At 47.2% G+C, this 19,516-nt stretch overlaps 1 protein-coding gene across 1 annotated transcript; it reads left to right on the forward strand.

Annotated features, from left to right (window-relative positions):
* The first annotated feature begins 1,361 nt into the window (after positions 1 to 1,361).
* On the forward strand, positions 1,362 to 18,427 carry zswim8 (zinc finger, SWIM-type containing 8). The gene is made up of 26 exons (XM_058077475.2): positions 1,362 to 2,481; positions 3,620 to 3,773; positions 4,126 to 4,220; positions 4,311 to 4,483; positions 4,829 to 4,936; positions 5,282 to 5,363; positions 6,214 to 6,334; positions 6,421 to 6,622; positions 6,695 to 6,870; positions 7,232 to 8,483; positions 8,943 to 9,074; positions 9,284 to 9,463; positions 10,923 to 11,106; positions 11,435 to 11,533; positions 12,708 to 12,832; positions 13,019 to 13,268; positions 13,403 to 13,552; positions 14,064 to 14,286; positions 14,401 to 14,690; positions 14,769 to 14,992; positions 15,885 to 16,379; positions 16,460 to 16,634; positions 16,721 to 16,894; positions 17,077 to 17,196; positions 17,284 to 17,462; positions 17,581 to 18,427. The coding sequence occupies exons 1-26, from the start codon at positions 2,304 to 2,306 to the stop codon at positions 17,782 to 17,784; spliced, it is 5,745 nt and encodes a 1,914-aa protein (XP_057933458.2). The 5' UTR covers positions 1,362 to 2,303; the 3' UTR covers positions 17,785 to 18,427.
* The last annotated feature ends 1,089 nt before the right edge of the window (positions 18,428 to 19,516 follow it).

Raw genomic sequence — 19,516 nt, forward strand, 5'->3', positions numbered from 1 at the left:
CCACAATTAGACTAGCTAGGACAGCTCTAGTCTTTATCCTAGCTTTAGTCCTCTACAGACTAGTCTCACTGGCCACAATTAGACTAGCTAGGACAGCTCTAGTCTTTATCCTAGCTTTAGTCCTGTACAGACTAGTCTCACGGGCCACAATTAGACTAGCTAGGACAGCGCTAGTCTTTATCCTAGCTTTAGTCCTCTACAGAATAGTCTCATGGGCCACAATTAGACTAGCTAGGACAGCTCTAGTCTTTGTCCTAGCTTTAGTCCTGTACAGACTAGTCTCATGGGCCACAATTAGACTAGCTAGGACAGCTCTAGTCTTTGTCCTAGCTTTAGTCCTGTACAGACTAGTCTCATGGGCCACAATTAGACTAGCTAGGACAGCTCTAGTCTTTATCCTAGCTTTAGTCCTCTACAGACGAGTCTCACTGGCCACAATTAGACTAGCTAGGACAGCTCTAGTCTTTGTCCTAGCTTTAGTCCTCTACAGAATAGTCTCACTGGCCACAATTAGACTAGCTAGGACAGCCTAGTCTTTATCCTAGCTTTAGTCCTGTACAGACTAGTCTCACGGGCCACAATTAGACTAGCTAGGACAGCCTAGTCTTTATCCTAGCTTTAGTCCTGTACAGACTAGTCTCATGGGCCACAATTAGACTAGCTAGGACAGCCCTAGTCTTTATCCTAGCTTTAGTCCTCTACAGACTAGTCTCATGGGCCACAATTAGACTAGCTAGGACAGCCTAGTCTTTATCCTAGCTTTAGTCCTGTACAGATTAGTCTCATGGGCCACAATTAGACTAGCTAGGACAGCCTAGTCTTTATCCTAGCTTTTACAGGCCAGATAGGACAGCTCTGGGACTTAAGCCGGGATGAGGACAAGGGCTGTCCTATCTTGTCTGTGTAAGGATAAAGATAGGGTAATAGAGCAGTTCTATCTAGTCTTCCTGTGGACCATGTGACTTTTCAGAGTGGGTCATAACGTGCTAGAGAGACTTGACCTTGACATGACCTCTGGGCTAAGGAGTAACACTCTAGATGTCATCTGAACCCTAAAAGGTGAGCACGGCCAACCCGTTTTTATTATTTTCATCCATCCATCCATCTTCTATGCCGCTTATTCTCACTAGACTGGGGCTTTGCTGGAACCTATCCCAGCTGTCTTCAGGCGAGAGGAGGGGTCCACCCCTGAAAAGCAGCTATGAAAATACCAGCGTCAGGCTTTAGCCATAAATCGCTGTGACGTGATGGAAGACATTAAATGTGTTTCAATGACCTGACTGTCAGGTTAGGAATACATTTATATGAATAATGACTATTTTAGGTTGTCCTATTCCGGTCCGCTAGGGGGCAGTGATGCACCTCCCAAGCGCTGGCGCCGACTGCCAGTCTAAACCCGAAGAAGCGGAAGAAGCTGAAGAAGATCAGCTGATACACCATCTTTCTGTGGCCCCAGCACACAGGACGAAAGCTGCTACATCTCTACCATCGGACTAAGAGGAAAAGGAGTCATCCGTACATCACCACATCATTTTTATTCGGACGACAATCGGAACGGAAGGGAACAAAGCAGACATGAAGGAATAACGCCGAGTGTCTTCATCGGAAGCGGTGAAGAGAATCACGCTAATTGTGTGCGGTAGTCCTCGGCCGTCGGCTTCCAGTCTGCTCCCGACACAAAGAACGACTTTGACAGAATGACAAGCACCAAGTAAGCCGAGGCGTATAAACATACATTCAGTCTCAATAAGGGCAAGATGGCGGCCCCCGTCAATGTAAACAAAAAGATTTAGCCGTGTGGAAGGTTAGCTCTGTTGCTAAGCTAGCCGCTTGAGGAATAAATATATGAAGTCACAACAAAGTAGAATAAAATGTAATTGGATGTGTCTAAGTGCTATTCCATTCCATGTTTAATACATGAGGGAAGCATCATTTGGCTGTACGAGCAACAGCTTCATAATAACAATAATAATAATAATAAGAAGAAGAAGACATTTTTCCTCATTCCAATAAAAACATGAGGGACAGTGGAGAAGCAGTTAGACTGGCTTTTGAGTCCGATGTAGAAAATGGACAACAGGTGAACAATATTCATCACCTCTTCCTGCCAACTTACTGTCCTTGCAATGTTCTATGGTAGATTGGCCCTCCATCACCGCACAGGATGTATTTGTAAAAGAAATCATTAGAAATATTAGCAAACGCAAGTTGGACTTCCATCTCGCCTCAAGTGTTGGCCTTCCTGGGATCTTGGAGGTTGTCCCAAGTCTTCTGGACCCTCGAGGACTTTAAATCTGGATGTCATGGAACTGATGTTTGCCGAGTGGGAGGACGGGGAGAGGTTCTCATTTGAAGACTCCGACCGCTTTGAGGAGGACTCTCTGTGCTCCTTCATTTCGGAGGCTGAGAGCCTCTGCCAGAACTGGAGGGGATGGAGGAAGCAATCTGCTGGACCCACGTCTCCTATCGTCAAGACCAAAGGTTGGGGAAGCACACATTTTCTCTCAACACAAAACTTTGCAGATCTGTCCGCATTCATCTACTTACAGAGAATGAACAGAAAGACTAAAAGTATAAAAACACAAACCACTTAGCATTCCTGGATTTGTTATTTTTTGCAAAATCACCAAAAAAGTCACCAGAAATTGAACGTAAAGCTGCCATTGAACATTTGTAGTCGAGATATGGCTTTAAATGCTTTCTTCCCCCCAGCAGGCCGAGTCAGTCCAAGTGGGACTGACGTAGAGGAATCGATGATTTGTTAAAAAGTTAGTCCGTCTCTATTTTATTGTGAAATTTGCCATGATAATAAGTAGTTTGTTGTTATGAACCGGAAAACACAATGGGCCCTCTATCCTAGCCATGGAGTCCTTAGCTAATCCCATGTGTCAGTCATCATCTCATTTGGATTAGATGATGACTGGCCTGATCCCCATACCTTCAAGGGGGGAGGGGGGCTGTTCTTTTTTACACACAGGATCTAAGGGGCAGATGGGGGGGTCATCAGTTGTTTCGATAGCATTGTGGCTAATGCAATCAACAATGTGGACAAATATGAATTCATTCAATCCCAGCCATCTTAGACATGGAACCTACTAAAAGAAAGATTACACGCCCGTCTTCCACCTGAAAAAGAAGTTTGGTTCCATCTTTTTCATTCTTTAGTCATCAGCAGTAGAACATGGCTAAGTTTCAGGAAAATATCAGTTCCCGACTAAAAAAGTAAGAAGCCGGCTTTTGGGGAAACATTTCATAATGTGTTAATAATGGGAATGGTTGTTTGTCTATTTGTGTTCTGGGATTGGCTGGCCACCCCGCCTCTTGCCCCAAGTCAGCTGGGATTCCATATTTCTATATATAATATAATAATAATATACCAGCAATGCATCAGAATCAATAGAATTCAATCATTAAATGTTACGTTAAATAGTAACGGCCCCAACGTAGCATACAAGAAGCCAGTGGGTAGATGGGGCAAGATGACTGGGCGACAGAAGCGAGTAGAGGTAAGGGAACAACAAGAGGACAGGGGAGGGGGGAGTACAGTGTGGAACTGGTAAAAAAAAAACCTTGTCAACATAGGGCCAAATCAGTGTGATTGTCTCCTCTATTCCATCAGATGGTCATGTGATTCCACTGGTGGAGCTGTCGGCAAAACAAGTGGCGTTTCACATCCCATTTGAGGTAGTGGAGAAGGTGTACCCACCCATGCCGGAACAACTTCAGCTTCGAATTGCATACTGGAGCTTCCCTGAAAACGAGGAAGACATCAGGTGAGTCCATGTAGCACTTGCTAATATTCATGGAGGGTTTCATTTCTCAGGGTACTTTTTGGAGGGCAAAATGTCATGTCGGACATCTGGAGTCTTGGGCTTTCAGACGCCGCTGTAGTCACGCACGGTTTGTTTGGTTCGGTTCTTGTTTTAGCATCCGACCGTGACGTTGTCTATGGTCACGGTACAGAGCCTGGCGTCCTCCTCGGAGGTGTTTCTCTTCTGGTATGCTAACGTTGCCAATGAGACTGAAAGGGAGTCCTTCAGGGCCGTTCTAAAAAACTTCCAAGATTTTAGTCATCACCAACTTGGTGCTCTTAATCCTTCTCATTCTAATTTCCTCCCAATCCAGGTTGTATTCCTGCCTGGCAAATGGGAGTCCAGAAGAGTTTCAACGGGGGGAGCAGTTGTACCGGATCAGGGCTGTCAAAGACCCTCTGCAGATTGGTAGGTTCCGTCGGCATGAACTTCCTGTGTAGCAGCAGAAAATGTCATGGACTAAAACCTGACCATGCGTGCGTGTTTGATTCCTGCCAGGTTTCCATCTCAGTGCGACGGTGGTGCCCAGTCAGTCGGGACAGTCGAAAGGAGCCTACAACGTGGCAGTCATGTTTGATCGCTGCCGCATCACCTCCTGCAGTTGTACGTGCGGTGCGGGGGCCAAGTGGTGTGCTCATGTGGTGGCCCTTTGTCTCTTCAGGATCCACAATGTGAGTTCCGCGGGATGCGGGGGAAGAAAAGTCTTACAATCTGAGGAATTCTCAGACTGATGTCTTGGAATAAACTATTTTAGCCTTAGCTTTTCCTTGTTGAATATGGGCCCTGGTCCACAGTCTCCTCATGACTGGAAAGTGCCCGCTTAAGTCGACGTTGACATCCATGGTTGAGAGACCCGAATGGTCCATGTTTCTTATGTTAGTGGCAAAAGCCTCAAGTAAATATGAAGCGATGGCCAGTTACAGTCGACAACCGCTTATGTCAACATGAGTCGACCAGTCTGAGATGTCAAATACAAACGTTCCACCTCATTGATGGCACCTCTGGTTTACGTACAGGCCTCTGCTGTCTGTCTGAGGGCTCCAGTCTCCGAGTCTTTGTCCAGGCTGCAGAGAGACCAGCTCCAGAAATTTGCCCAGTATCTCATCAGCGAGCTTCCTCAGCAGGTAGGTTTTTGTTAAAGTTGTGATGTGACGTGTCCGGCCATTTTTGAAATGTAAATTTCCCATTCATTGGACTGACGACTCTCACAAGCTCCCCCATTTTCATGCCTCCTCTCCTCGCCGCTCCTCACCTTGCCCTCCCGACTACAATGAGAGTTTATGCTAAACGAGCTAAAACACAATAACAATAAACCCCAAGCACAAGAAGCCCGATGCTGAGACCCATATCTTAAATAGCTTTGGAGCTTTCTTTAGTAGAAGCATCAGTCAGGTACCCCAAAATAGTATTTCATTTTTTTTTTTTAAATAAATGTGTTGAAACCGTCAGTTGTTTTTGTGTTTTTCCAGATTCTACCCACAGCCCAACGACTACTTGATGAGCTGTTATCTTCTCAGTCTACTGCAATCAATACTCTCTGTGGAGCTCCAGGTAAAACCTCCTCTGTAAAGTGTCCCAAAACATTTGCCATCATATTGTTTCATCGTCCAATAACAGCCGATCATTGCTCAGATGATTGATAGTCAGTTTAGTTTTTATTTTAGGGACTATCTAGAACAGGGGTGGGCAAACTACGGCCCGGGGGCCACATCCGGCCCGCCAAGTGTTTGAATACGGCCCGCCCAATCTTTCCAAAGTATTTCATTTAAACTCAACATACAACCTGGCATCATGGCCTGAGCCAACCTTTTGATGGTTTTATCAATTTCCTTTTTTGACATGGTCTGTTGTTTACAAAGTGCTCCTGAAAAAAGGGACACAAGCACATAATAATAATAATAATAATTTTTATTATTATATTATTATATTAATGCTAATTATTATATTAATTATATATAATATTGTTGTTATATTTGCATATTTTTCATAATAATAATATAATAATTATTTAAAATTTATTGTAATTATTATAATATTTTATTATTTTTAAAATATTTAAATATAAATATAAAATAATAAATAATAATAGCAAATTGCATGACAATTTTACAGATACAATAATACCAGGTGGACTGTTATGTGTAAAATATAACGTAAATTTTGTCATATCAATGCTGCCTGCGAGTCAAAAAGTTTGCCCACCCCTGATCTAGAAGAACCGGTCTATAGCAACAGGTGGTCCTGGGTTGATACACCAGTCCAGTTCTTAAGGCACAGAGAGAGATTTCCAAAGTCACTCATGCAGTACACAGAAATGTAGAAAAATACAGTATGTCAAATAAAGATGAAATGGAACTAAAAATGCAGAGTTAATGAGATGTGTTCGTTTGTCCGTGTGTAGATCCCACAGCCGGACCCTCAGCCTCCGATCAGAGCACCTGGTATTTGGATGAGTCCACCCTCAGTGACAACATCAAAAAGACCCTGCACAAGTTCTGTGGTCCATCACCTGTTGTCTTCAGGTTGGTGACAACAACCGCCGCTATTCTGCTCTGAAAAAAATTGCTCTGTGTTGATTGTGCTGTCCTCGTGTATTTCCTACTCGTAGTGATGTGAACTCCATGTATCTGTCATCCACGGAGCCACCAGCTGCTGCCGAGTGGGCCTGTCTGCTAAGACCTTTGAGAGGCCGGGAGCCAGAAGGCATCTGGAACCTTCTATCCATTGTCAGGGAAATGTTCAAAAGGCGAGACAGCAATGCCGCTCCGCTGCTTGAGATCCTCACTGAGCAGTGCCTGACGTACGAACAGGTAAATGTCGTCATGATTGGGATTCCCGTATTGTAAACTGCTGACTTTGGTTTGTGGTGTCTGTGTTTCCAGATCATCAGTTGGTGGTACAGTGTTCGTACGTCAGCATCCCACAGCAGTGCCAGTGGACACACCGGGCGCAGCAACGGGCAGTCGGAGGTGGCAGCGCACGCCTGTGCCAGCATGTGCGACGAAATGGTGATGTTGTGGAAGCTGGCGGTGCTGGACCCCAGCGTGAGCCCCTGCAGGTCAGGCCGCACGCATTTTTCTTTGTTGCATGCACACCTCACCCCGTTGGATGCGGACCACTAATGCTGCCCGGCATCCACAATCAGCGTATCAGAAGTGAACTCGCGTCTTTCTCTTTTGTGTGCCTTTCTAATATTGAAAAAATAATGCATAATGCATGGATTTCAGAGTCCATAGCATAGCGGTCATTACGTCAACAGCATAGAGAGAGCGTTGCTACTAATCTAATCATGGCAGACTTTGTGAGAGCCATGGAGAACTACTCCTTTGGATAACGCTGCAGGGTGCTCGGCAGGTGGTGCTCCGTGTTTGCTTGACAGAACCTGACCCTAATCAAAGGCTCTGCACCACCTCGTACAGGCGACTGGAGCTGGCAGGCCAACTGAAGCAGTGGCACCTGAAAGTGATTCAGATCGTGAAGCGCGGGCAACATCGCAAGTCCTTGGACAAACTTTTCCTGGGCTTCAAACCTGCTGTGGAGTCCTGTTATTTCAACTGGCAGGTGGCCTATCCCCTGGAAGGCATCACGTACTGCAGCGCCGATAAAAAGACCGCCTCTTTTTGCTGGCCGAGGGGAATGCAGCAGCACAGAGCAGTGAGAACTTCAGCGGGAGGTGTTGGGGAAACGTCTGAACCGAGAGGAGCGGATTTTAAGGCCAGAGAAAGCGGTTATTCCCCTCAGGAAGAAGTTGTCGTGCGACCAAAGGAGACGTTAACCAAAAAGAAAGCCTTTTCAATGAACGGTGGCGGGAGCATGTTGGTTCGTCTGGGAGGGGCCGTGTCACTGTCCCTAGAAGATGCAGGAGGCAAGTGTTTCTACAAGGGACCCGGTGGTTCTTCTGGGGGAAAGCTGAAATTCATGCAGGGCTGTGGAAAGGGGGCGGGTTTAGGAGGCTGTGGAGGAACCGGACCGGCCAAGAACGTCAACACCAAGCGCAGAACCAGCAGTGAAGATAGCTCTCTGGAGCCGGACCTCGCTGAACTCAGCCTGGATGACGGCTATTGTCTGGCCTTGGGTGCCGAGGCGAGCAACACCTTAGAATGCGCCCCCCCGGCACCAGAGATCTTTCCGTCCCCTAGTCCACTGCTCCAGGAGTTGTGCAATAACAGCAGGAGCACGGCATTGGACGTGAAACATAGTAGCCAAACCTCAGATGCCTGTCCTGCTGCAGAGCCCGTGGCAGCCGCCCTACATTTCCAAGAGACACAAGTGCTTGTTGTTGACGTTCCCGGCGGAGGAGACCACCCCTCGGAGCAGGAGGGGGGGTCGGTCAAGGACAAAGACGGCAATTCAGACTGCATTCACCAGCCTTTAGCTCATTCAAGGAATTCTTCCTTTCCTCCCAAGCCGGCCCAAGTCCATAGCGATGGTCCGAAGCCGTGCGATGGAAAAGAAGCAGCAGCACCGGCTGCTTGTGCGTTACCTCACCAAGAAGCGGGTGCGGTGGGCGTGGCGGTGGGCGTTGTCGTGTGCGAGGACGACTATCAGGCCTACTACATGAGCCCTGCTTCGGAGGAGGGAGCCGATCGGCAGCTGGCTGACAACCACCAGGAGGAGGAGCCAGACATCTTTGCCGGGATCAAACCGCTGGAGCAGGAGGGGCGTATGGATGTAAGTTCCAAAATATTACATACAATATATCATTGAAAGGTGCGGGGACACATTTATTAAACACGCTAATATCCGAGTTAGCCATCCATCTGTCCATCCTACCAGGGGAAGGCAGCAGCACCAATGCTTTGCCCACACGTGATGCATTAGGGGAAAGCTAGTTTTCATTTTAGACTTGTATTGGTACATGTTTGCATATTTCTCAATTGTACCTTTTGAGTGTTAAGTTGATGTGTGATGAGTTTAGTGTTGTGACATGACAATAAATTAGCCGCACCGCTGTATAGTGTAAGAAAAAGGTAGCGGCTTATACACCGGAAATGACGCTAATTGCATAATTTGCACATATTCAAACAAAGCTGAAGGATGCTGGATGGCAGATTTGGCACCTGACACGGTAATTGACGGTATTTCACAGAAACGGGTGGAGGAAAAGCGTGTTGTCTCTGCTTCCTGTAGGTGCTATTTGCGTGCGCCGAGGCCCTCCACGCTCATGGATACAACAACGAGTCATGTCGACTGGCTGTGGATTTAGCCAATGAGCTTCTAGCTAACCCCCCTGACCTGAAAGTGGAACAGCCACAGACCAAGGTGAGACCAGCCACTGAGGAGAAATGAATTCTCATTCAATATGGGCTTTACCTCAAATAACCACGTACGCTATCAGTTGAATTTCTACTTTATGTGTCCCAACAAAAGAGTGGTCACCCATCTATGATGTCATCAGCGGTCGTGTCTAGGCTTCTTTGCAGCAAGTGAAGTTGTGCGCCTGAAGTTCTGGCATTGGTTTTTGTGTTCAGGGTAAGAAGAATAAAGTGTCGACAGGTCGCCAGACGCAGGTAGCCACCAACACACTGTCCAAAACGGCCTTTCTCCTCACCGTGCTCGCTGAACGACTGGAACTCCACAACCTTGCCTTCAACACTGGCATGTTCTCCCTGGAACTCCAGAGGCCACCGGCGTCCACTAAAGCTTTGGAGGTTTCACTCTTACTTCATTTCTTGTCATGACTTGCAGTCTCTTATGGTCTTACTCAATTTATCTGGGGGCCACTGAAGCTAGGGTCTGGGCAAGGCTGGGCTGCTTCAGGTTTTCCAAAAACTCGCAAAGTAGAGAGCTAGCGACCTAAACGGTAGCCTTCAAGTTATTTCCTTTCAACTTAAATAGCCAAAAACTTACCACTTCCACACGGATAGGGAGGATAACTATTAACAGTTATTTAACCTTTAACATGAACATGAATCAAACGTAATAATTTTTTCTGGGTACATGATACCATACAGCATCCATATAAAAAACTTACCACTTCCACACGGATAGGGAGGATAACTATTAACAGTTATTTAACCTTTAACATGAACATGAATCAAACGTAATAATTTTTTCTGGGTACATGATACCATACAGCATCCATATAAAAAACTTACCACTTCCACACGGATAGGGAGGATAACTATTAACAGTTATTTAACCTTTAACATGAACATGAATCAAACGTAATAATTTTTTCTGGGTACATGATACCATACAGCATCCATATAAAAAACTTACCACTTCCACACGGATAGGGAGGATAACTATTAACAGTTATTTAACCTTTAACATGAACATGAATCAAACGTAATAATTTTTTCTGGGTACATGATACCATACAGCATCCATATAAAAAACTTACCACTTCCACACGGATAGGGAGGATAACTATTAACAGTTATTTAACCTTTAACATGAACATGAATCAAACGTAATCATTTTTTCTGGGTACATGATACCATACAGCATCCATATAAAAAACTTACCACTTCCACACGGATAGGGAGGATAACTATTAACAGTTATTTAACCTTTAACATGAACATGAATCAAACGTAATCATTTTTTCTGGGTACATGATACCATACAGCATCCATATAAAAAACTTACCACTTCCACACGGATAGGGATGATAACTATTAACAGTTATTTAACCTTTAACATGAACATGAATCAAACGTAATCATTTTTTCTAGGTACATGATACCATACAGCATCCATATAAAAAACTTACCACTTCCACACGGATAGGGAGGATAACTATTAACAGTTATTTAACCTTTAACATGAACATGAATCAAACGTAATAATTTTTTCTGGGTACATGATACCATACAGCATCCATATCAAACATTAAACTTTCATATCAAGGCGGGGGCTTCAAACTAGTGTCCTGCGTGCCACATTTGGCCCACGGACCGTGTGTTTGAGACCCCTGTCTTAGAGTAAAGTATGTATACTGGATATTATACTACTATTACTATTACAGTATACTAGCAGTGGTTTTCCTTTAAAAGATATTCATCCTGTCAATCAAGCATCGACACTCAGGAGGCGTGGCCAAACCTCTACCAGCATACACACCAGGTGAAGTCTATGAGGCGTTCATGTGTCTTGGTCACGTAGGTGAAGCTGGCTTACCAAGAGTCGGAGATCGTGGCTCTGTTGAAGAAACTTCCTCTGGGCCTTGTGGAAATGTCCGTCATCCGAGAGCGAGCCGAGCAACTCCGGGATGGAAACTTCTGCGGCTACAGACCGGTGCTTCCTCTCATGTTGGCCAGCTTTATCTTTGACGTCCTCTGTTCCCCAGGTAAATACCCTGCAGAGCTCCTTCAGGCTAACAGGTGACAAGAGCAATTTTAAGCCATAATAATAAAAATGGTCACTAGGTGGCAGAAGCGCATTTGATAAGAGCTGGGGAAGAATCACACATGGAAGGAGGAAGTGGGAGAGGGAGGAGTGTAGCGTGCAGGTTACACGTTTTAGGGCCAATTGAAAATGGTTGACGGTGTTACATTGCTAAATACAACCCCTTTTTGTGTTGTTTATGTTGGTATAGTTAGATATCCGATGGTCCTCTATAATGACAGCAATGTGTTCAATAGCTTTCAGTCCCGTTTCTTGTAATGTTTGTGCAGTCGTGTCCCCGACCGGCTCCCGCCCACCGAGCCGCAATCACAACAGCGAGATGCCTGGGGATGAGGAGCTTGGCTTCGGGGCTGCAGTTGCTGCACTTGGTAAATATCTCATTATTTCCTTGCCAGAGTACACGTTAGCATTTTTTGTATATTTCTTTCTTCTGGAATGTCTGTCTCCACACGTCACTCACCGGGGTACACCCTGGACTGGTGGCCAGCCAATCCCAAGGCACATATAGACAAACAACCATTCACACTCACATTCATACCTATGGACAATTTGGAGTGGCTAATTAACCTAGCATGTTTTGGGAATGTGGGAGGGAGTACCCGGAGAAAACCCACACATGCACGGGGAGAACATGCAAACTCCACACACAGATGGCCGTGGGTGGGAAAGACAAAATAAGAAGCCAAAAAGTTACCACTTCCACACAAAATAGGAGGAAAAGTCATTCATTCATTCATTTTCTACCGCTTTTTCTCACGAGGGTTGCTGGAGCCTATCCCAGCTGTTTCGGGCGAGAGGCGGGGTCCACCCTGGACTGGTGGCCAGCCAATCCCAGGACACATATAGACAAACAACCATTCACACTCACATTCATACCTATGGACAATTTGGAGTGGCTAATTAACCTAGCATGTTTTTGGAATGTGGGAGGAAACCGGAGTACCCGGAGAAAACCCACACATGCACGGGGAGAACATGCAAACTCCACACAGAGATGGCCGAGGGCGGAATTGAACACTGGTCTCCTAGCTGTGAGGTCTGCGTGCAAACCACACAACCACCGTGCCGCCTTTCCTCAATGAATTCATATCAAATAAGCTAGGAAAATATTACATCAGGATTGTAGTCTTAAAATGGCTAGGGAACGCCGCCGTCATTATAGTAGCAAAAAAATGCTCATAAGATGTCCCTCGTTTATCACGGTTAAGTAGTTCCAGACCATATCGTGATGAGTGAATTTCTACAAATTAGGATTCCTCATTTGTAAATTGAATATTTTTGTAGTTGCAGTATAGAAAACTTGACAACTTTCCAAACATGGTTTTTAATATTAGAGCCCTCCCGATATGAGCTAACACCCCTATAGTCACATTTACACTAGTATTACCCAATATAGTAGACAAAATAAGAGTAAATATACTATTTGATGCATAAATAAGACTCCTGCTCGTGTGTGTTAGTATAAATGTGGAAGTTCATGATGATCTCCTGATGGTGATCTGAAGATGTGTGTGTGAAGTACGAGTCCCATTGTGCCTGCAGGGATGAAGACAACAGTGAGCGAAGCAGAGCATCCTCTGCTTTGTGAAGGAACCAGAAGGGTGAAGGGAGATCTTGCTCTTGCCCTCATGATCACATACAAGGATGACCAGAGCAAGCTGAAGAAGGTAAGTCAGTGTTGATGAGCATCTTGTGGTGACTTTGGTGGAGTGTAGCCTTATATATGATATGAATAATAATAATAATAATTCTATAAATAACCATGGTGTGGATATTTCTCCCTGTACAGTGTGTATTTGTCCTGGTTCATGTCTTCCATCTTCTTTTGGCCATGGTCTCTGTTCCCGCTCCAGATACTTGATAAATTGTTGGACCGAGAGAGTCAGACCCACAAACCTCAGACGCTGAGCTCCTTCTACTCCAGCAAGCCTGCGGCTGGAAGCCAACGTAGCCCATCTAAACACGGGCCCTCATCTTCCTCCGCGGCCAATTTGGTGGCGCCCTCTTCCGGCTCCTCCTCTGCCGTGGCGCTGGCCTGTGAAGAACTGGATGAGCCCAAATCGATGCAGAACAGCACAGCGGCACAGAGTGCTTCCGAGTGTGGTGAGGAACTCCTTTCTGAAGTCCTTTCTGTAGAGCGGAAGATTATTTTTGATTGAGAGAAAATCACATGACATAGGACACTCCCCCTGTATTACCTTGTATTGCCCCTGTATTACCTTGTCATTGTTTGGCAGTCTCGGAGGGCAACCCGAGCGAGCAGCAAAACGACTCGGCCCCATTTAAGCTGGACGCCACTGTGCCGAGCCGCCTGGCGCTGGGAGCACGCTGTGGATATAGCCAACGCTGCTGGGGCTCTCCTGTCCGACAGAAGAAGAAACACACTGGTAACACCTCGACGGCCATGATGTTTATTATTATTACTATGTACGCTTTCTCACTTGGTCACATTCGTACAATCCGGCATGTCTGAAAAGAAGTGTTTATTGAATCCGACAAATTATTCCATGTTGTCATTTCATTTTTGTTGACTTCCTGGAAGGAAAATGTTATCAAAGTACTCAAGTACTCCAACACGGCTTCCATCCATCTTGTTCTCTGGACATTTTTGGCTTAAACTTTCCTTCATTTGGAAGAGAAAACAAACTTACAGAATCGCTTGAATACTGTGAACGTCCAGCAGCAACACGACATGCATGACTACTATTGATGAAGAATATACAGCGTTATATAAGAATATAAGCGTTTTTTTTTTTTACTTTAGCTTAGTCCTACCTAAATATCTTAGACCATCAGGCCCATGAAATAGTGGTTGGTGTGCCGTGGAATCGGGACAAAAGGAAATAATAGAATCCAATCAAATGTTCCCAAAGTAACGAATACGGTGTGTCTGGCCAGGCATGGCGAGTATCGACAGCAGCGCTCCGGAGACCACCTCGGACAGTTCGCCCACTCTCAGCCGGCGGCCATTACGTGGTGGCTGGGCCGCAACATCCTGGGGGCGGGGCCAAGATAGCGACAGCATCAGTAGTTCCTCGTCTGATTCGCTGGGCTCCTCCTCTTCCAGTGGATCTCACCGGGGAGGGGGCGGGGCCAGGGCCAAGAGTACGGACACCAGCAGGTAAGGACCCTTCAGTACCTCGTTGGTCTGGGTGCACACCGGGCTGTAGATCCAGAATCCAAATGATGTCAGAACAAAGTCCAGGACCACAGGACTACAGGACTTTGTGTGCAGGTACAAAGGGCGTCGTCCGGAATGCCACGTGCCCCACGTCCCCAACCAACCCTCAGAGGCCGCAGCTCACTTCTACTTTGAGTTGGCCAAGACGGTGCTCATCAAAGCCGGAGGGAACTCCTCTACCTCCATTTTCACCCAGCCTTCAACCAGCGGGGGGCACCAGGGACCCCACAGAAACCTGCACCTCTGTGCCTTCGAGATCGGCCTGTACGCTCTCGGTCTGCACAACTTCGTGTCTCCCAACTGGCTGTCCAGAACCTACTCCTCCCACGTGTCATGGATCACTGGTGCGTGTTGATGTTCTGCTTTTTGTCGCGTGAGAACGAGAACGTCGGATGCTGAAGGACATTCCCATCCCTCGCCAGGTCAAGCCATGGAGATCGGCAGCGCTGCCCTCAACATCTTGGTGGAGTGCTGGGACGGTCACCTCACACCTCCAGAAGTGGCGTCGTTGGCCGACCGTGCATCGAGAGCCAGGGACCCCAACATGGTCCGTGCTGCCGCCGAGCTGGCTCTGAGCTGCCTGCCTCACGCTCACGCCCTCAATCCCAACGAAATCCAGAGGGCCTTGGTGCAGTGTAAAGAACAGGTGCTCCAACCTTCTTGTCTCAGCTGTTGGTCTTCCCTTGTTCCTGTGCTTTCTCACTTGACACTCTTTGGGCCCACCATTGGCCGGACTGAGGAACTAATGACTAAGGCAGATCCATTTAGAGTGGTTACTGAGGAACCAATGAAGAACTAATGAGTAGTTACTGAGGAACTAATGACTAAGGCAGCTCCATTTAGAGTGGTTATTGAGGCAGATCATTTAGAGTGGTTACCGAGGAACTGGGGCAGCTCCATTTAGAGTAGTTACTGACAAACTGAGGGAGATCATTTAGAGTGGTTACTGGGGAATTGAGGCAGATCCATTTAAAGTGGTTACCGAGGAACTGAGGCAGGTCCATTTAGAGTGGTTACTGAGGAACTAATGACTAAGGCAGATCCATTTAGAGTGGTTACTGGTGAACTAATGGCTAAGGCAGATCCAGTTAGAGTGGTTACCGGGAACTGAGGCAAATCCATTTAGAGTGGTTACTGAGGAACTAATGACTAAGGCAGATCCATTTAGAGTGGTTACTGGGGAACTGAGGTAGATCCATTTAGAGTGGTTACTGAGGAACTAATGCCTAAGGCAGATCCATTTAGAGTGGTTACCGGGGAACTGAGGCAGATCCATTTAGAGTGGTTACTGAGGAACTAATGACTAAGGCAGATCCATTTAGAGTGGTTACCGGGGAACTGAGATCCATTTAGAGTGGTTACCGGGAACTGAGGCAGATCCATTTAGAGTGGTTACTGAGGAACTAATGACTAAGGCAGATCCATTTAGAGTGGTTACCGGGGAACTGGGGAAGATCCATTTAGAGTGGTTACCGAGGAACTGGGGCAGGTCCATTTACAGCGGTTCTTCTGGTCTGGTCTTGTGTGTTTTCCTTCAGGACAACACGATGCTGGAGAAGGCCTGCATGGCGGTGGAGGAAGCAGCCAAAGGCGGAGGCGTGTACCCGGAGGTCTTGTTTGAGGTGGCCCACCAGTGGTACTGGCTCTACGAGCAGTCCTTTGTGGGAGCCTTCAGCCAGCACAGGGAGACCCCCGAACGCTGCGGGGCCAACGGAGGCGTTAACAGGAGGCCCCCGGAGTCCAGCTGCGGCGTCTTCGATGGCGGACCCAACGTGGAGTCGACCGGGGTGGCGGTCACGGGTTCCGTGGCGGCAGCGGCCGTGGTACCGGTCATCTCCGTGGGCTCCACCCTCTACCAGCCCCACGGCATGACCGGCCAGGCCATGGCCCACGCTCACGCCCACGCCCTCCACCCCTACGCCACCATCCAAGCCCACGTGCCCGCAGTCTGCACGCCGCAATATTTGGGACACCCTCTGCAGCACGGGCCCAGACCCGCCGTCTTCCCCATGGCCGGGGGTCCATACCCGCAGGTCAGAACCCTTCCCTCATATGGTTGGACGTTGGCACCTCAAGCCAGACCGTATGTCTTATCGGTCCCTTTTCTCTTCAGGGCATGCACCCGGCCTTCATCGGGGCACAGTACCCGTTTTCCGTGGCCACGGGTCCCCAGCCTTCCATCGCCGCCACTGCTGTGACCTTCCCCGCCATCCCAGTACCATCCATGGCCCAGATTTCCTACCCCTACCACGCCGACAGCAGCCTGCCAATCAGCACCACTGTAGCGGGTCAGGACTCTTTCACCTTCTCCTCTGTTCTCCTGATGACCCCCCACCCCCACACCCTACCCCCCCTGACCTGTCGTGTGTTTCAGTTGGCAGCATCCACGCCGGCTCCGCCATCCAGGCCATCCAGGGCGCCTCCCTGACCCCCCTGTCCCCCCAGCCCAGCCCCATGATCAGCACTCCTTTCCCAGTGGAGGAGGACCAGCACAGCCAGCCAATCAGCCAGCAGGGCCTCCACTACCTGCACTCCGCCTACAGAGTTGGTGAGGAGGCCAATATATATTCTAATAATTATTATAATATAATTATAATAATATAATAAATGATGATCTAACATAAATCACATATATCCAGTATATATGTATATTATTATATGGTATATTACTATTAGTGTATTATGTATACGTCTATTCATGCAAGTCACCAAACCATCGCCTTTTCCCAGGTATGCTAGCGTTGGAGATGCTGGGAAGGAGGGCTCACAACGACCACCCAAACAACTTTTCCCGAAGCCCGCCCTACACGGAAGACGTGAAATGGCTCCTGGGATTGACCGCGCGTCTGGGTGAGCGTGTTCGTGCGGACCAACGGTCCGTCCCGTGCGGGCGGGACCTCGGGCGCTGACAAGGCGGTCCGACTCTTGTCTCGCCAGGTGTCAACTACGTGTACCAGTTCTGCGTGGGAGCGGCCAAAGGCGTCCTGAGCCCGTTTGTCCTCCAGGAGATCATCATGGAGGCCCTGCAGAGGCTCAACCCCGCCCACATCCACGCCCACCTGCGGACGCCCGCCATACACCAGCTCATTCAGCGCTGTCAACAGTTCTACCTGCAGGTAGAATCACACAAGCACTCCCACTTCCCAGCATACCTTGCGGTTATATAACGTAGTGGGCGTGGCATGTGTGACTTGTCAAATTCCACGAGTTATGCCCCTTCTTCTTCCTCGGCAGTACATCCACCACAGGCTCATCCACCTCACCCCCGCCGACTACGACGACATGGTCAACATCATCCGGAGCGCCCGTGGTGCGTTCGGGCTGACGGCGGTGGGCGCGGTGCAGTTCAACGACTTGCTTCAGAACCTGAAGAGAGGAAAACAGACCAAGGAGCTCTGGCAGCGCATCTCCTTGGAGATAGCCACCTTCTCTCCTTGAACACTTGGGATCCATCCAGACACCCCCCTCCCCCACACACACACACACACCATCACCTCCTGTTCTCCGTGACTGACGGAGAATGACTTTCTCTCTTCTGCGTCACGTCTCCAGGGACTCGTCTCACACCGTCGTCCATCTTTAACTGTCATTTTGTGGAACTGTAACTTTTGGTTTCCTTTCTTTTAGCTTAAAAAGACCACATTGACCAGGAGGATCTCTGGTGTATTGTTTGCTTTTCAAGATCATGCTGGGCAGCCGTGTGAGGACACCACGGACGTGTGAGGACACCACGGACGTGTGTGGATCTCTGGCAGCTTGAAGAAGCCACGGACTGAGAGCAAAGGCAAAATCGGTGAGGACGTTGCATATTCACGAGGATGTACTTTTTTTTAGGATTTACTTTTGAGACGGTGTCATCATCTTGTGAAGGTCTTGTATGGATGAATATTTACGTTTAGCCTACTAATGGGAGCGGACGTCCAGACAGCCCGCGGCCACTTAGCAACCACTAGCCCGCTTTTCCCCAACTTGACCACCATTGTCATATCCGTAGGCCGTGTGAGGAATATCATGGTTTGGGATGTTTTGTCCAAAGCAGATCAAATGCAAATGTTGAATTAAAAAAACTGTTTTCAAACAATTACGTGTTGTATGAACCCTTTAGAGTCCAGGTAGGACCTTCAAAATCTTTGGCAAATTCATTAGAGACGTCCAACCCAAATCTTCCAGATCTCCTGTGTGACCAACATGCTAGCCACCAGGTCGCCGTACGGACTCGAGGTATTTCACTTTATGCCATTATTGTGCAGATGAAAAGATGGATACAACAAAAAGGTGGATGAGGCACGAGTGCTGCCTGCACGTTTAAGTTTCCACAACCAGGGAGGAATATTGTTATATTTCCATATAAAGTAAAACATCATGTCCATGTAAAGCATTCAAGCTAACATAAAAAAAACATTAAGCGATCATTTCATGAGTTGTAATTGATCATTTTATTCCGTTTTAGTCTGTACAGACATAATTGATTGGGAGTAGGAATATACATTTATCCAAACAATCATTTAGTCATTTGGACGAAGATCACCAATCAAAAAGGCGGGACTTCAGCCTTTCCATCATGGTGGACTCATAAATGTGAAATATTGGAATGCAAAGATTTCAAAAGGCAAAGAATGAGAAGAAAGAACGCCAATGTGACCTTTCCTTCTGCTCACGTAAATAAATCCTCCATGATCATGTGATCACGGGCTACTTTTGGGTGAGATTAGATTCTTAGCTGGATCGCCCACAATCGCACTTCGGCGTTCGCTGCAACAATCGGATCGATGAGGTATATGAGGATCGATCGGTAACCCATTCATCCACAAATGCTTCAGATTAATCGACTCTTGAGGCCTAACGATTAATCCAAAGAAGTTTCAGATTAATTGACTCTTGGGGCCTAACGATTAATCCAAAGAAGCTTCAGATTAATTGACTCTTGGTGCCTAACGATTAATCCAAAGAAGCTTCAGATTAATTGACTCTTGGGTCTAACGATTAATCCAAAGAAGCTTCAGATTAATTGACTCTTGGATCTAATGATTAATCCAAAGAAGCAATGATTAATCCAAAGACGCTTCAGATTAATTGACTCTTGAGGCCTAACGATTAATCCAAAGACGTTTCAGATTAATTGACTCTTGGGGCCTAACGATTAATCCAAAGAAGCATCAGATTAATTGAC

This window comes from Doryrhamphus excisus, linkage group LG14 (genome assembly GCF_037039965.1).
Source record: "Doryrhamphus excisus strain RoL-2023G ecotype Guam linkage group LG14, RoL_Dexc_Guam_v1.1, whole genome shotgun sequence".
Lineage (NCBI taxonomy): Eukaryota > Metazoa > Chordata > Actinopteri > Syngnathiformes > Syngnathidae > Doryrhamphus > Doryrhamphus excisus.